General features: G+C 37.8%; 1 protein-coding gene across 1 annotated transcript; it reads left to right on the forward strand.

Moving 5' to 3' along the window:
- The first annotated feature begins 7,339 nt into the window (after positions 1–7,339).
- LOC105118748 (putative transcription factor bHLH086) lies at positions 7,340–8,988 on the forward strand. The gene is made up of 5 exons (XM_011016763.1): positions 7,340–7,958; positions 8,071–8,178; positions 8,273–8,338; positions 8,455–8,520; positions 8,627–8,988. The coding sequence occupies exons 1-5, from the start codon at positions 7,347–7,349 to the stop codon at positions 8,756–8,758; spliced, it is 984 nt and encodes a 327-aa protein (XP_011015065.1). The 5' UTR covers positions 7,340–7,346; the 3' UTR covers positions 8,759–8,988.
- Positions 8,989–16,741: the final 7,753 nt, after the last annotated feature.

The raw sequence follows: 16,741 nt of genomic DNA on the forward strand, positions 1-16,741 counted from the left end.
TAACCTCCTTGTGGTTCGACCCCGGTCTTGCCGGGTTATTTATTACTTCGACACTCCTGCACTTGGGAGAAGACATCAATCTTTTCGTCGTGTCAAGGAGATTCCCAAAGCTTGCTTCCATAGTGTTAGGTTGGTTGCCATTAATGTGCAACAACCATTTGCTATTGCACCAACCATGTGCACTCATCCAAGATGTCAAAGGTTGGCAGCCACCATTGTTGAAGAAGAGTTGGAGTTGGCAGCCACCTTTGTTGAAGAAAAGCCTCCATGAATGCCTATAAATAGAGGCATATCCAAGAGAGCAGAATGAGTGAAGAGAATTATGAAAATGTGAAGAGAGTAGAGAGGAAGAGAGAGGTGCAATGGCAGCAGCCTTGCTGCCATTGCAGCAGCTGCAAGTGCAGCAAAGAGAGTTGAGAGTTGAGTATGAGAGGGTGTAATCCTCCTCCTCCATGTATTTGTTTTCTATTCTTTCTCTATCTCTAAATATATTGACTTCTCCCGTGGATGTAGGCGGTTTTGCCGAACCACGTTAAATATTGTGTCAGTGTGCTTGGCTCTCCTATGAGCAAGTATCAGAACATCACCGGTCGAAATTCCCAATAATTGGTATTAGAGCTTTCGGTTTAAAGTGGTGTTTGATTTTGCTCAAAAATGAAAGTTATTAAAATTGTGTTTTGACCATACCATTGTGTAGAGGAGGAAGAGATGAAGCCACTGGTGAAAACCGCGTCGAAATCGGAGGTCGGAAACCGCCGCACACGCCCGGCGGACTGACTATCCACGTCATTAGCCACGTCAGCAGTTCTGCACAGTCATCAGACATGTCACCTGACACATCAGAACTTTGACCAGTCAAACTGCCACATCATTAGGCACGTCAGCAGTTTTGCCACGTCACCCAAAAATCCACCTGGGGCTGCCACATCAGATTTGGTGGACCCCATATGTCCCATGTGGCTGACACGTCATCGTAGCCACGTCAACTCCCTGGGTTTTGATCCAGTGTGGCACAGGGACTATTCGTGTTGACACGTGGCGTCATCTACAGCGTTAAGTGATCCCAAAGTTTGATTGTTTAATTTTGAGCCATCCGAAGTCCGATTCGGGTGATCTTAGTGTCGTTTCTAACATTTTTTGGTCATTCCGGACACATCTGTAAGGTTAGATTTTGCAGATTCAAAGTCGTTCCGAGCTGAGTTGGAGCCGAGCCGAGGGACAGGATTCTGTGTGGCAGAGTCTTCGTGCAACCGGTTCTGAGATTGAATCTGGGCCGTTTATCAGACCAGAATTATTTTGATCAAATCTTAGTCGTCTGAAGTGCGATTTGGACGATTTCAGACTTGTTTCCAACTAATTTGATCATTCCGGATGCAATGGTACGGTCCGATCATTAAGATTGGGATCAGAAATGGCAGTGATGAATTATTAAAGAGAGATTGCCCGATGAGGAGGCATATGATGGTCATCATGGTGGTCGATGGAGCTGAAGAAGAAGAAATCACACATATTTGCCCAATTACATATGTTGAACTATTATGTGGGGAATTTTAATTACCTTGAGGGAAGGTAAAATTGGGACACTCTGGACACCCGATCATTTGGACAATTTGAGGTGGAGAGTGAAATTTGATGAAGACCAATCTTGACGAATCTAAGCACTGGTAGTCTCGCCAGATGTTGAGAAATCAGGTATAAAATAAGGATACCCCAGATCACTTGTAAAGGAAAGCCGCGACAAAGCTAGCAAATGGTTATATATACAAAAAGACAGTACGATGGATAAATATGGCCTAAGAAGTTCTAGCTAGGATATTGGGTTTTAAGCGAGACCGTTGTGACCCCTCCAATCTTTCCTGGGAACTTGCTTAGTGGAAGGATTATCCATACGGTACTATTTTCGTATATGTGACAATTTGTTATGAAACTGTTGAAGACTAGCAGGATGACGGCACAAAGGAACAGTTGGGTTTCGTATGATCAAGGATCTGATAAAGTGGTGATTTCTCAAAGGAAGTTAGATTCGGTGACTGTAATTTCTCGAAGGGAGAAATGATGAAGACCCTGATAATGGAAGAGAAATACAACAAAGGTATAAAGATTGACACCCTATTTTGACTTAGATAGATGTTGTGACAGGATGAGCTGCTGTCAAACATAAGCAAGGAATAGGGAGAAATCTGGAGAACCAAAATTGCACGAGAGCACACGAAGATTGTGTAGGAGTACCCGGAGGATCCAACGAGGTACTATAATGAGATAACAGGTGCAAGGAGAAGAAGAGTTCCCAGATGAAGCTCAGAGCAGAGACTATGAAAAAGTTGTACAACAAAAGTCTCTTGTGCTCTTGATAAAGGCAACAAGCAAGGACCTTTCAAATGCATGCAAGGATGGAAAGATGAGCTGTTGTAGATGTATCTAATTGAGGGGGTGCAAACGCCTATGATGGAAGGCGATCGCCTATGATGAAAGGCGAAGACACCAAAGGGAGTTGGTGTGGGTGGAGCTGTTAAGCAGAAAAGACGTAGAAGCTCCAAACATAGAAATTGAGGTGGAGGATTGCGAGGAGTATACCGCAACTTTCTCTTTCTATGTAATTAGTGGCAAAGAATTTATGGAGCCACTTTGAAGCATCTTAGCTGAAGGAGGATGCGACCGCTTATAAAAGGCGAAGACACCTTAAAAAGAAGGTGTGGGAGCTATGAGATGAGCCCATGATTAGACCGTCGCATGACGACGAGCGAAGACACCTCAAGAGATGGTGTGAGGGTCGTGGAAGGAGCCCAGTTCAGAATGCCCCAGAGCCAATGTGATGGCTAGGTATGAGTGGACAGATGGATAGCCAATAAAAAGGCTATGATGAGTATGGAGACAAATGCAGGATTGACTTTCATGGATATTGCCCCCATGCTAAAGATCAATGAGCTAGAAGACATTTGCCTTGGACAATAAGTGGATGACTTGTGGAGCATTAAGACGCGGCTGCTATGAAGGAGTAGAGGGCATGCGCAGGTTCCGGGAACAAGTTGACTCTTGTCAAGGTGGTGAGCTCGGTAATGGCATTGTAATACTCAGAGTATGAAGATAAATATGGATCAACCTTTTATGGGCTGCCCCCATGGTTAAAGGTGGAAAGCTACCTGGACTCTTGAGACTAAGAGCGAGAGACTCACGGAGAAGTAAGGCGTGGTTCCTATGGTGGAACAGAGGGCAGGCGCAACTCCTGAATGAGTAGACTCTTGGAAGAGTGGTGAGCTTGTGATTATATTGAGATACTCAGATAATAACTATCGCACTTGAAATATCCGTTTGAGGGGGTGTTATAAGCCTTGATGTGAGGCTTGATGAATCATTCCGGACCGAGCATGGTTGAAGGGGAATGTTGTTCCAGAGACAAGCGTTAACACTATTCAGATGTGATGTGGCAGACCATCTGGTTATAGTGATCCTTTTGTGTGAGAAAAGGTGTGCTTAGGTCACTCTGATGATTGAAAGGTTTGGCAAGTACCTGTAAACTTGGCTACAAAAGCTCTCAAAATGGAAAGCTTGGAAGAGCTGCAAGATGCAAGCTTGTGTTGAAGAAGAATGAGGACAGTTGCCCCACATGAATGGCAAAGGGGGTGATTGTTAGGTTGGTTGCCACTCATCCAAGATGTCAAAGGTTGGCAGCCACCATTGTTGAAGAAGAGTTAGAGTTGGCAGCCACCTTTGTTGAAGAAAAGCCTCCATGAATGCCTATAAATAGAGGCATATACAAGAGAGCAAAATGAGTGAAGAGAATTATGAAAATGTGAAGAGAGTAGAGAGGAAGAGAGAGCTGCAATGGCAGCAGCCTTGCTGCCATTGCAGCAGCTGCAAGTGCAGCAAAGAGAGTTGAGAGTTGAGTATGAGAGGGTGTAATCCTCCTCCTCCATGTATTTGTTTTGTATTCTTTCTCTATCTCTAAATATATTGACTTCTCCCATGGATGTAGGCGGTTTTGCCGAACCACGTTAAATATTGTGTCAGTGTGCTTGGCTCTCCTATGAGCAAGTATCAGAACATCACCGGTCGAAATTCCCAACAATTGGTATCAGAGCCTTCGGTTTAAAGTGGTGTTTGATTTTGCTCAAAAATAAAAGTTGTCAAAATTGTGTTTTGACCATACCACTGTGTAGAGGAGGAAGAGACGAAGCCACTGGTGAAAACCGCGTCGAAATCAGACGTCGGAAACCAGCGCACGCGCCGGCAGGGTGACTATCCACGTCATCAGCCACGCATTAAGTGAATATATATATATATATATATATATGTTGGAATTACAATACTAGGTGTTACTCTTTCTATTAATTCACCACTTATTCATAAGATAAAGTCTTTGAAAGTGTGTCTTCTTTAACCTAAAGGCATCATGGAAGACCATGTACATGTCGTTCAAGTTAGTTTCTGAAAAATGAAGGTTTTTTTTAGCCTTATGGTGTGATCTTTGTACGCAATATGAATGCTTTTTCTTGAGCTTTCAGTCTTGATATAGACGCATGAGGTTTAATCTCATTTCTTGTAAAAAAATAAAATAAAATAATTCAACTTGGTAGCACGATGAAAGCTCCCTCCTTGTTAAAAAACAAGTTCACCCCATCTCCCATCTCCTCAAACTATGGATTAATGAAACGCTATACAGCCCAAGAGATCAATGAAAGGGCATGCAAGCATCTCGACCACTTTGATTTCTTTATTAAAAGAGTAAATAGGATGATAAGATTTAAGTTAAAAATCGTTTGGTTAAATATTATATCAAAGAACTGGTATATTTAAATAGTATTTGGTTATTGGATAAAAAAAATAAAATAAAAACTGTTTGGTTAAAAAGATAAAGAAAAACAAAATAAATTTATCTTTAAAATAGTTTTAGAGTAAATTTTTATATTTTAAAACACCATGTACAAGAGATATATGTTTTTTGTATTCTCTTTATCATGATTTCTTTTATCTTACTATCATTGTTCTTTTATTACAGGATAAAAATTACACTACTTTAAAAATTTAATTTCATATAATTTTATAATGCTATCTAAATATAAACTTTTTGTCACGGTAAAGTAACGGTAACCTATATGCCTTTTGATGCTGGAAAAGATTAAAAAAAAAAGAAACAAATTAATGTAATAGAGGGAGATCGATCTTGGAATCTTTGGACGAACAAATTAATTACAATAATCAATGTTAAACATCAATTAAAAATCAATTAGGACTAAGAACATGACAGATGGATTGAGTAAGTAGCCTAATTAAGGCGCAGTTAGCAAGGATATATCCCAAGTTAAATATCAATGATTGATTTAAAGAGATAGGATGAATCGACATTAAAGAAACACAAGTGTGTTTGTGATGTGTGTTGATCTGTGCATGGTGATGAGGTTTACTAAATTCAATACAAAGAAACAACACATCTCCTTGAAACAAGGAATTGCTTTTATTTCAATGCCAGCTCTAATATTTCTGTGATTTTATCCATTACAGTTTTCTTACCAGACAAAGAAAACATTGATCATCATGATCTTCATCGGGTTCGCCAAAGATATAGTTCAAATATCTTTGATGAGGAGCCAAGAGTTTTAACTTCAATGTTAAATTAACTTGTCTAGTTAGAATATAGGTGTAGTGATTTCTGGTTTGTACGGATGATTACATAATTTTCTTACCCTGAACTATATATTATGTACTCCTCAAGGTCTTGCTTAATTTTCATTGATGATGAGCTTATTATATGCTTAATGATGCCTAAATAGTTGAAGTTGTTGTGGTCCTTTGCGTTGTTATAGATCTAGCTAGGCATGTATCATCAAAGAAACATGTCCTCAAAATTGTCTAATTAATTAATGTATATAGTAAATCTTCTGATGATTGCTGTAACAAGTGTATACTAATGTGTGATTGACTTGATTTACAAGAATTAAGTTCATGTATAATGATTCCTCAATAAGGATGTATATTGTGTTTAGATGTGACAATGCTGCATCATGTTGTACCAATCGAAAATGTGGGGCATGTTTCTTCGTCTTCTTCTTCTTCTTCTTCTGCAAGGGAATTCTCTTTAATCCATCTGCCATTGCATACAGCAAAAAATTCTAATTCAGCAAGCATATATTCATGTTCTTGCTAAAGAGATTTACTAGTGCAAACTAATGGCCAATCCTGTATGAAGCTATTTGGGTCGGATTGTACTCAATAGTTTCTACCATAATTATAAGAATAGAATCGACAATTGGCTTGGTTCAAAGCTTGGATTGTGAAGTTGATTTGGGCCAACTTAACATTTGATTTAAAAAATAATAATCTAAAATTATGTTGTTTTAGTAAAATAAAAACTTGTTTTTTCACTAACCTAACCTAAATTAGGTCATGATGGTGAATTATTGAATTAACTTTCCTGATAACTAGGGTTTCTACAAGACCCAGGATGAATGGTAACTACATACCAAGCTAACTAGGGTGTGCTAGTATTATAAGAAGAAAAAATTAAAATTCATGCATTTCAAGATGCATGGTCCTAACTCCGATAAGTCTTGAAATTCTTTTGTCTGTCGGGTCTCTCTTTTGATCCTTACAATTAATAGACTTACCACAAAAAAACATGGTGGGGTTCAAAATTAGAAACACACACACAACCATGCTAACAAGCGAGAAATTTTGGGAACAAAATTAGTGAAGTGTTGAAAAGGGATTTTCAATGTCGTGGTAGTTGATGACTCATAATTATTATCTTGCCAATCAAGTGTTGATAGCAACAATTTTATAACCATAAAAGCTTCCTTTGCGAGTTTACACAGTAGCATGGAATGTAAGACATTATAAATTAGGGCATGAATCCACGTGCCAAAGCAACAAGGAAAGATTGAAGGAAGCTGCACCCTATCTAAATTAATCTAAGTTCTTGAAACTGACAGTAACTATTAGGGAAACTGAAAGACGTGGGATTGCCGATACATCCGCCGAAGCTTTTGCTGCTTTGCCCTAGTTACCGTCTCCTTTCTTCTTTCTTTTCTTCACCTTCTTCCAATTTTATTTACAAATCTGCCAGCTAACAATCCCCATAAAAAGATAAAATAAATTCTTTTTCTGCTTCATTGTTGAAATAAAGTACTTGTTACTTGGACTTTTTGACCACCAATCACACTTGGCAATGAGAAAAAATTACATGCAAATTATATTGCTGTTAATATAATTATTTATTATCTTTGAGAGCCTACAAGTAGGGGGCTAGAGGTTGTTGTTTTTCTTCATAGGCTTGCCTTAGCTTGAGCTACACCAAAGTAACTTCAAACCCCACTTCATTTTTCCTCTCAATTGCACTTGCTAAGGACCGTATGGGATCGGTTCAAACTTGCCCCTATAATGGAAATGTGATGGGGGATTTTTCCTCCATGGGGTCTTACGGATTTGATGAATATCAGAAGGTAGCATTTCATGAAGAGGGAAATAGCACCTCTGAGAAAACCAGTGGGCTTATGATCAAGAATTTAGCTATGACCTCTTCTCCTTCTTCTCTTGGCAGTCCGAGCAATGCGATTTCTGGTGAATTAGTGTTTCAGGCTACTGACCATCAAGTTGAGGAAGCTCATTCTTTGATCAGCTTCAAAGGTATTGGATTCGATAACATCATGCATAATAACGGATCTTTGCTTAGCTTTGAGCAAAGTAATAGGGTTTCTCAAACTAGTAGCCAGAAAGATGACTACTCAGCCTGGGAGGGTAATTTGAGTTACAATTACCAGTGGAACGAAATGAATCCAAAATGTAACACAAGTCCTCGGTTGATGGAAGATTTTAATTGCTTTCAAAGAGCTGGCAGCTTCATTTCCATGACTGAAAAGGAAAATCATGGTGATTGGTTATACGCTGAATCCACAATTGTTGCTGATAGCATTCAGGATTCTGCAACAGCAGATGCCAGCAGCTTCCATAAGCGTCCTAATATGGTATTGTAAACATCCTCATGTTGTTCTTCATAATTTTTGCTAACCCTTTTCTTGAATTATAAACCAGTGACAGAATTCATGGTCTTAACATTTGAAGCGATTTTGTTTGCAGGGAGAGAGTATGCAGGCTTTAAAGAAGCAATGCAACAATGCAACAAAAAAGCCAAAACCGAAGTCCGCAGCAGGTCCAGCTAAGGATCTACAGAGTATTGCTGCCAAGGTTTGCTTCAACATCTCAAGGCTAACCTGTTTTCGATATTAAAAATATTATTTTTTCTTTCAAAATTAAGAAAAATGATTTTTTTTCTTCTCAGAATCGACGAGAGAGGATTAGCGAGAGGCTCAAGGTATTGCAGGATTTAGTCCCTAATGGCTCAAAGGTAGACTTCGCTGCTAGAGACATTTTCCCCTGGCTTTTATAGAGATCATGAGCTTAGTTTCCTCTAAAACTGAATCCAATTTATTGATTCTCTGTTCTTAATTATGTCTCACCCAGGTTGATTTGGTTACTATGCTAGAGAAAGCCATTAGTTATGTTAAGTTTCTTCAATTGCAAGTAAAGGTAATTACTTGGATAAATTTTATCTGCTTAACTTTTCCTATTATATGGAATTGAACCATGCATGTAAGTTGATCCATGGCATTTCTTCTTCTTTCTGCTCTTACAGGTGTTAGCCACTGATGAATTTTGGCCAGTTCAAGGTGGTAAAGCTCCTGATATTTCTCAAGTAAAGGAAGCCATCGATGCCCTACTCTCATCTCAGACTAAAGACGGAAACTCAAGCTCAAGCCCAAAGTAAGGTGTCCATGAAAATTCAAGAAGAAGAAAGAAAATCACGAGTACTTATTTCCATGTTGAAGACAACATTTCAGAAGCAAAGGAAAATCTTTGTTTTGGAAGTATGTGATGTTGGATTTTGTACCAAATACATAATAATTTTTAGCTTTATTTTCATCTGGAGATCTTGTAGACTTGTAATGAAATCTATTTTCATCATGTAATGAAAGCTGTGACTGCAACCTTGTCCTAGTTTCTTTCAAAAAACAAATCTATCCATTTTGTTTTTATCATTATGGTAATTAATTAGTTGAATATTCCTACAATTAGATCTATGATCATACTTCACAATTAACTAAGTATGAATTCTTTATCAATATGAATTTCTCATTCATAGCGCAAATTTAAAAAAAAAAGTAGCCAAGGCACACATTACAGTTTTTATTAATCATAAAATTGTTCAATCCTGTCGATATTTTTATAAGCAAAATTAAAAAGCCTAGAAAGGCAAAAACTGTTAGGGCATTCTGGCATTCAAACACACATCAAATTTACGTGGTTCAGCAACTTGCCTACTCCACGGAGCTTCTGGTTTGTATTAATCAAGATCAAAAGCAATACAAACAACAAAAACAAGGAGGAGAAAAACTTTTCTACTCAACTTTACTCTCTCTCAAAGCTCTCTATGTGTTTCTCTCTATTTCGTGGTGATCAGCTATCAATGGCCCTCTCTATTTATAGCTGATGTGGGAGACAATCTCCTTCCTTTGGTCAACAATGGTGGGTAACATTTTCTTTGGTTAAGCACCCACCATTCTTACCATGTCAAGCATGGCTGCCACCAATCATGGCTACCACCGTCCATTTGTGTCCACACATAACAATCTTCCACTTGGACACAAATGGTGTTAGGTCTGTCTTTTAATCTTGAAGACCAACTGAAACTTTACACAGCTTCAGTTTATCGAGAGTAACTCCTTTGGTTAACATGTCAGTTGGATTCTTACTTCCACAGATCTTTTCAAGTAACAGTTGTTCATCGTCGAGCAATTGCCGGATGAAGTGATATTTGATCTGTATGTGCTTTTTTCTGGAGTGAAATGCTGGATTCTTGGCAAGGAAGATTGCACTCTGACTGTCACTATACAAAGTACCTTTTCCATGCATCTTGCCCAATTCTTGCAGGAAACTCTGTAGCCATACTATCTCTTTTGCAGACTCTGAAACTGCAACATATTCAGCTTCTGTCGTTGAAAGACCAACTATCTTTTACAAGGTAGAACTCCAAGAAACAGCAGTGCCTCCTAGAGTGTATATATAACTTGTAGTACTCTTTCTGCTATCAACATCTCCTGCTAGATCAGCATCTACAAAGCCTTCAAGTTTTAAATCGCCAACTGTGAAAGTAAGACATGTCTCCGATGAGCCTTTTAAGTACCTCATGATCCATTTCACTACCTCTCAATGCTGCTTTCCAGGATTGCTCATATATCGGCTTACAACTCCCATTGCATGGGCAATATCTGGTCTAGTACAGACCATGGCATACATCAAAGAGCCGATAGCTGAGGCGTATGGAATCTAGTCCATGTATCCACGTTCTAGCTCAGTTTTTGGTGACTGGTCTCTACTGAGCTTGAAATGATTCCCAGAGGTGTACATACTGGCTTAGCATTATCCATACTAAACCTGCTGAGAACCTTCTTGACATATTATGTCTGTGAAAGCTTTAGTATACCTTTGTCTTTGTCTCTGATGATTCTCATGCCAAGTATTTGTTTAGCAGCTCCCAGATCCTTCATTTCAAACTGTTTTGACAACTGTTGCTTTAGCTTGTCAATCTCTTCCATGTTGGATCCTGCAATTAACATATCATCCACATATAGCAGTAGAATGATATAGGAGTTGTCAAAATGTTTTATGTATCCCGTACTACACATGAAGTTGTCAAACTTCTTGTACCACTGTCTTGGAGCTTGCTTCAAACCATATAGGCTCTTCTTTAGCTTGCAAACTTGGCTCTCCTTTCCTGGTATTGCAAACCCCTCTGGTTGTTGCATGTAAATGCCTTCCTCCAATTCACCATGAAGAAATGCTGTTTTTACATCTAATTGTTCAAGATGTAAATTTTGTGCAGCTACTATCCCTAGAACAACTCTGATTGTTGTAAGCTTCACAACTGGAGAAAATATCTCAGAATAGTCGATCCCTTTCTTTTGTTGAAACCCTTTTACAACAAGTCTTGCCTTGAACCGTTTGCTTCCATCATGCTCAGTCTTTACTCTGTAAACCCACTTATTTTGCAAGGCCTTCTTTCCTTCAGGCAGTTTGGTTAACTCCCAAGTCTTGTTCTTCAACAATGACTCCATCTCGTCCTTCATGACTAACTCCCACTTGCTCGAGTTTCCATCTTGTAAGGATTCTTCATAAGTTAATGGTTCACCACCATCTGTCAGCAAGATATAATTCAGTAGAAGTGTGAACCGTTGTGGAGGCTTTATAGTCCTTGAAGATCTGCGAACAGCTGGTTCACTTGGCTCTGCATTGTCTTGTGTAGTAGTGGTGGGTACTAATGTGCCTGAACTTTCTTGTAAGGACTCTTGAGTGGTAACATCGGGAAGCCCTTCTAATCGTATAAATTCAGATTTCTGTGGACTCGTATCTGAATCAATTATCTCTAGTTCTGTACTTGATTTGTCTTTGTACAAAACTTTCTCATTGAAGATCACGTTCCTGCTTCTGATAATCTTCCTGTTCTGATCATCACAAAACCGAAATCCAAATTCTTCATCTCCATAGCCAATAAAGAAACATTTCTTTGATTTGGCATCCAGCTTGTTGCGAGCATCAGAGTCTACATGCATATAGGAAACACACCCAAAGACCTTTAGGTGAGAAAGTTGTACTTCTTTTCCTCTCCAGACTTCCTCTGGCAGTCTAAACTCCAAAGGAACTGATGGTCCACGATTGATCAAGTAAACTGCAATATGAACTGCATCAGCCCAGAATGTTTGAGGTAACCCAGAATGCAACCTCATGCTTCTAGCTCATTCATTGATGGTCCTGTTCATCCGTTCAGCAATGTCATTCTGTTGTGGTGTGCCTGGAACTGTTTTTTCCATTCTGATACCGTTGACAGCACAATACTCCTTGAAACCTCCATCAATGTATTCTCCTTCATTATCAGATCGTAAGCATTTCAACTTCAAACCTGATTCAGTCTCAACCATAGCCTTTCATTTCTTGAATGTGTCAAACACATCAGATTTATTTTTCAGAAAGTAGACCCATACCTTCCTGCTAAAGTCATCAATAAAAGTCACATAGTATCGAGAACCTCCAAGAGATGCTACTGGAGCTGGTCCCCATAAATCTGTGTGCACCAGTTCTAGCTTTCTTGGTCTTAAGATCCTGCCGACCTTTAAGAAACTAAGCTTCTTCTGTTTTCCGAGAACATAGCTTTCACAAATGTCTAGATCAACATTTTTTAACTCTAGCAGCTTTCCCTTTGACTGAAGTATCTTCATCCCCTTTTAACTCATATGGCCGAGTCTACAATGCCATAGCTGCGCCTGATTTTCTACTTCAGTAGAGGCAATTATATCTGCTGATCTTGTGGTCATATACAGGGTGCCAATTTTCTTTCCACGAGCCAAAACCATTGCTCCCTTTGATACCTTCCACATTCCTTTAGAGAAAAGGATTGAATGGCCACTATCATCAAGTTGTCCGGCCGAGATCAACTTCTTCTTTAGTTCAGGAACATGCCTTACATTTTGCAAGTTCCATATAGATCCATTCATTGTCTTGATTTGCACATCTCCTATACCCACAATATCTAATGGTTGTCCATCGGCCAAATAGACTACCCCATAATTTCCAGCAGTATAGTTTTGCATCATTTTATGGTGTGGAGTACAGTGAAATGAAGCTCCAGAATCAAGAACTCAATCATCAATAAGACTATGTACAGCAAGGATCAAAGCATCTTGTACCTCGTCTGTAGTGGCATTTGCAGAATCAGCTTCAGGTTTCTTTGGTTTTGTGCAACTCCTCATGAAATGACCAGGTTTGCCACAATTCCAACATTCAACCTGCTTCCTGGGTCCAAACTTGCTTTTACTTCTGTACCTGGATTTTGATCTGCCTCTGGATAAGCCTCTGTCTTGTCTCCTTCCTCGAGTGTTGATGTTGAGAGCTGAACCTAAACTTGAGCTTTCACCCGAGTCTTTCCTTCGTACTTCTTCAGCTAAAATCAGATCTCGGATATCATCATATTTTAATTTGGATTTTCCAACTGAGTTGCTTACGGCTGTTCTCATACCTTCCCAACTGCTTGGAAGTGAAGCTAGCAAAATAAGTGCTCGGATCTCATCATCAAACTCAATTTCAACAGATGATAATTGATTTATGATGGTGTTGAAATTATTAAGATGTCGTGTAACAGAGGTGCTTTCTGTCATCTTCAGGTTGAATAACTTCTTCATCAAGTGCACTTTGTTATTTGCTGATGGCTTCTCATACATCCCAGACAAGGCTTCCATCAATCTTGCTGTGGATTTCTCTTTTGTAATATTATGAGCAACTCTTCTTGATAATGATAGTCGGATAATGCCCAAGACTTGTCTATCAAGAATTTTCCAATCTTCTTCTGACATGTTTTCTGGCTTGCTCCCCAACAGAGGAAGATGAAGTTTCTTCCCATATAAATAGTCTTCAATTTGCATTTTCCAATATCCAAAATCAGTTCCATCAAATTTTTCAATTCCCGTAGCCTTTATTTCATCAGCCATTTTTACTCTTTTTTGGATTTGAATCTCAAAAATCTGACCCTACAGATGTGTCTGAAATGACCAAAAATGCTAGAAACGACACTAAGATCACCCAAATCGGACTTCGGATGGCTCAGATTTAAACAATCAAAATTTGGGATCACTGGACACTGCAGATGAAGCCACGTGGCGGGAGGAATAGTCGCTGCGCCACACCAGATCAAAACCCAGTTATGCTGACGTGGCAGTGATGACGTGGCAGACACGTAGGCAATGTGGGGTTCACAAAATCTGATGTGGCAGGTGCGCCGAGATTTTCAGCTGACGTGGCAGTGATGACGTGTCCGATGATGTGTCGTGATGCCGTGGCAAGTTGACTGGTCAGACTGATGATGTGGCAGGTGGCGTGGCTGCTGACTTTGCCGAGCGGCTGACATGTCTGCTAACGTGGCGGGGTCAAGTTGCAGGAAACGGCGAGGAAGACGCGTGACACGCGTTGGTGCGCGTGGGCGGTGCTGGTGGTGGCGCGTGCAGGAGCGTGCGGGCATGCAGGATGTCGGAGTTTCGCCCGGTTTTCACCAGTGGATTCCTCTCATCGTCCTCTTTACGGTGGTATGTTCAAAAACACGTTTTGAGAACTTTGATTTTTGAGTTTGGATCAAACACCCTCTTTTTCAAGAACTTTCAAGAACAAGCTCTGGTACCAGTTGTTAGGGCATTCCGGCATTCAAACACACATCAAATTTACGTGGTTCGGCAACTTGCCTACTCCACGGAGCTTCTAGTTTGTATTAATCAAGCTCAAAAGCAATACAAACAACAAAAACAAGGAGGAGGAGAAAAACTTCTCTACTCAACTCTACTCTCTCTCAAAGCTCTCTATGTGTTTCTCTCTATTTCGTGGTGATCAGCTATCAATGGCACTCTCTATTTATAGCTGATGTGGGAGACAATCTCCTTCCTTTGGTCAACAATGGTGGGCAACATTTTCTTTGGTTAGGCACCCACCATTCTTACCATGTCAAGCATGGTTGCCACCAACCATGGTTGCCACCGTCCATTTGTGTCCACACATAACAAAAACCACGGCCTATAAAGATACATGGAAACAAATACATCATAGCTCAAAAAGACCAAGTAAAAGAAAACATCAAGGACATTAGTGGTCGTGTACTAATAAAGATACGTCTTATATCCAATTCTATCTCTTAATGATTACCAACACTCAACTCCTTTAAGCCATGAGCTTTATATTTTTCAGAAATTAATAAAATAAAAAATTAACCATAGCTTAAAAAAGCTAGAAACCTAAAAATTTCCATGATGATTAAGACATGTATAAACAACTCAAAAACAAAAAACCAAATCACCGGTTCATAATTTTAACAGTCTTACTGTTATTATTACTATTATTATTATTATTATTATTATTATTATTCCTCAAAATATATAAATGTTTTTACCAGTCTTAAACCTGAAAAAATATAGATGCATGGATAAAAACACATTGAATTTTAACCATCTATAAAGACTCTTTAATCATTCAATTTATCACATTGAAACAATCCGACTCAATTAATATAATTCTCTTCTCTGTACACTATGATCGTCCAACCCTGTCTTTGCCATGTGTCCAACATGTAATGGTGATAAGATATTATTAGTATTGAGAGAAATTTACAAAGTTTGACATCAATAATTAATATTAAAATCTGAGTTGTTATAATTCGAAAATTGTCCATAATTGCTACTAATTGGTTCCAAAAATAGATGTTGACGATTTATTTATTTATTTATTTATTTGCGCTTCATCGACCCCACAAGCTTTTGTGTGCGTGTGTGAATATATTAGTAATGGGTTATTTATTGGCCTATTTAAACCTTCACAATTAATCCTTTATGACTTGAGATTTAATAATCCATCATTTTTTCCTGAAAATCTTGCATGAAGAGTCATTTTTTAATCTATTTAGCTTGCGAGTATTTTTCGGACAGTTGCTCTCTATCTCTAAATTCTGGAAATTGTTCAATTCATTAACAAATGGTAAAATAAAGAATTCTGCTTAATAAACAATTAATTAACCTAAAGACATTTATTCTTCCTTGGGATTTACTCAAAGAAATAAAAAAAAAACTATAAGAATACTAACAATCTCTAGAGCTTTAGAATTCTAACCGTAATTCTTAAAATTGTTTGAAAGGATTGGGATCAATTCCAACGAAACAAAAGTGAAGGTTAAAGAAAGAGAAATATACTCATAAAAGATTTGTGTAGCGATATAATTGTTTTTTTGAATTTTTTTAGTATGGTAAAATGATTTAATTATTCTCTCACTTAGAAACTTTAAAACTAGCTAAGAGGGCTATTTGATCTTTTTCTCTTTTTAAATACAATAAAATGATAAATTTACCTTTGAAAAAAATATTAAGCTATACATAGAGGGGTGTTTTGATCTTTTTCATGTAAATTTGTTTTTATATGAATTCTAGGATCATTGAGGGCACTTTCATCTTTTAAGTATGTTAAATAAATTTTTTAATCTAAAAAATTTTTAGTGTGATCAGTGATGCATAAGTCATTGGGAGAGATGTTATTGCATTATAGATAGTGCGTGAGGCATCTCATAATAATCAAAATTATTTCTCTTTTATAGTATTGTTGGATGCATCATTAAATTCTTATTCTAGTCGTGCAACGCGTGTTGATAGAGATGGAGTATTTCTTTGCTAATAAGTCTTTTTATTTTATCTCTCAAAAACTATAAATTTTTCCTCTTTTATTTTATTATTTTAATTATAGTTCTTATTGTTTTGATTTTTAATTTTTTTTCTTGGTCCTTTATAAAAGTTTTATTTATTTTTTATTTCATCATTCAATCTTAATTTATCATATATTATTTTTTTCAATTTTATCCATATTATTTTGATTTCTGATTTTTTTTCCCTTGTCATTTCATAGAAGTTTTATTAGTTTTTAATTTTATCATGCAATTTAAATTTATGGTATATTATTTTTAAAAACTCTTGTCTAATTCTTTTGATTTTTTATCATTTTGTTAATGTTATTATTCTTTTCAATTTAACCCTTAAATTAAAAAAAATTTGTTGCCCTCTAATTTATTTTTATTTTGATTTTAACCCTCATTCTTATAATTGATATGTTTATTTTGATTTTTTTTTACAATTGTTTATCTAATTGCTTCCCTTAGCTTTTTATTTCTTGAGGATTTAGG

This window comes from Populus euphratica, unplaced genomic scaffold (genome assembly GCF_000495115.2).
Source record: "Populus euphratica unplaced genomic scaffold, PopEup_1.0 scaffold2186.1, whole genome shotgun sequence".
NCBI classification, from domain to species: domain Eukaryota; kingdom Viridiplantae; phylum Streptophyta; class Magnoliopsida; order Malpighiales; family Salicaceae; genus Populus; species Populus euphratica.

Bases quoted from the DNA above. Each gene is read 5' to 3' on its own strand.
- LOC105118748 (XM_011016763.1), top strand. From the start codon at position 7,347: ATGGGATCGGTTCAAACTTGCCCCTATAATGGAAATGTGATGGGGGAT. The intron at 7,959-8,070 runs GTATTGTAAACA...TTTTGTTTGCAG, and splicing joins TCCATAAGCGTCCTAATATG to GGAGAGAGTATGCAGGCTTT. The intron at 8,179-8,272 runs GTTTGCTTCAAC...TTTTCTTCTCAG, and splicing joins TACAGAGTATTGCTGCCAAG to AATCGACGAGAGAGGATTAG.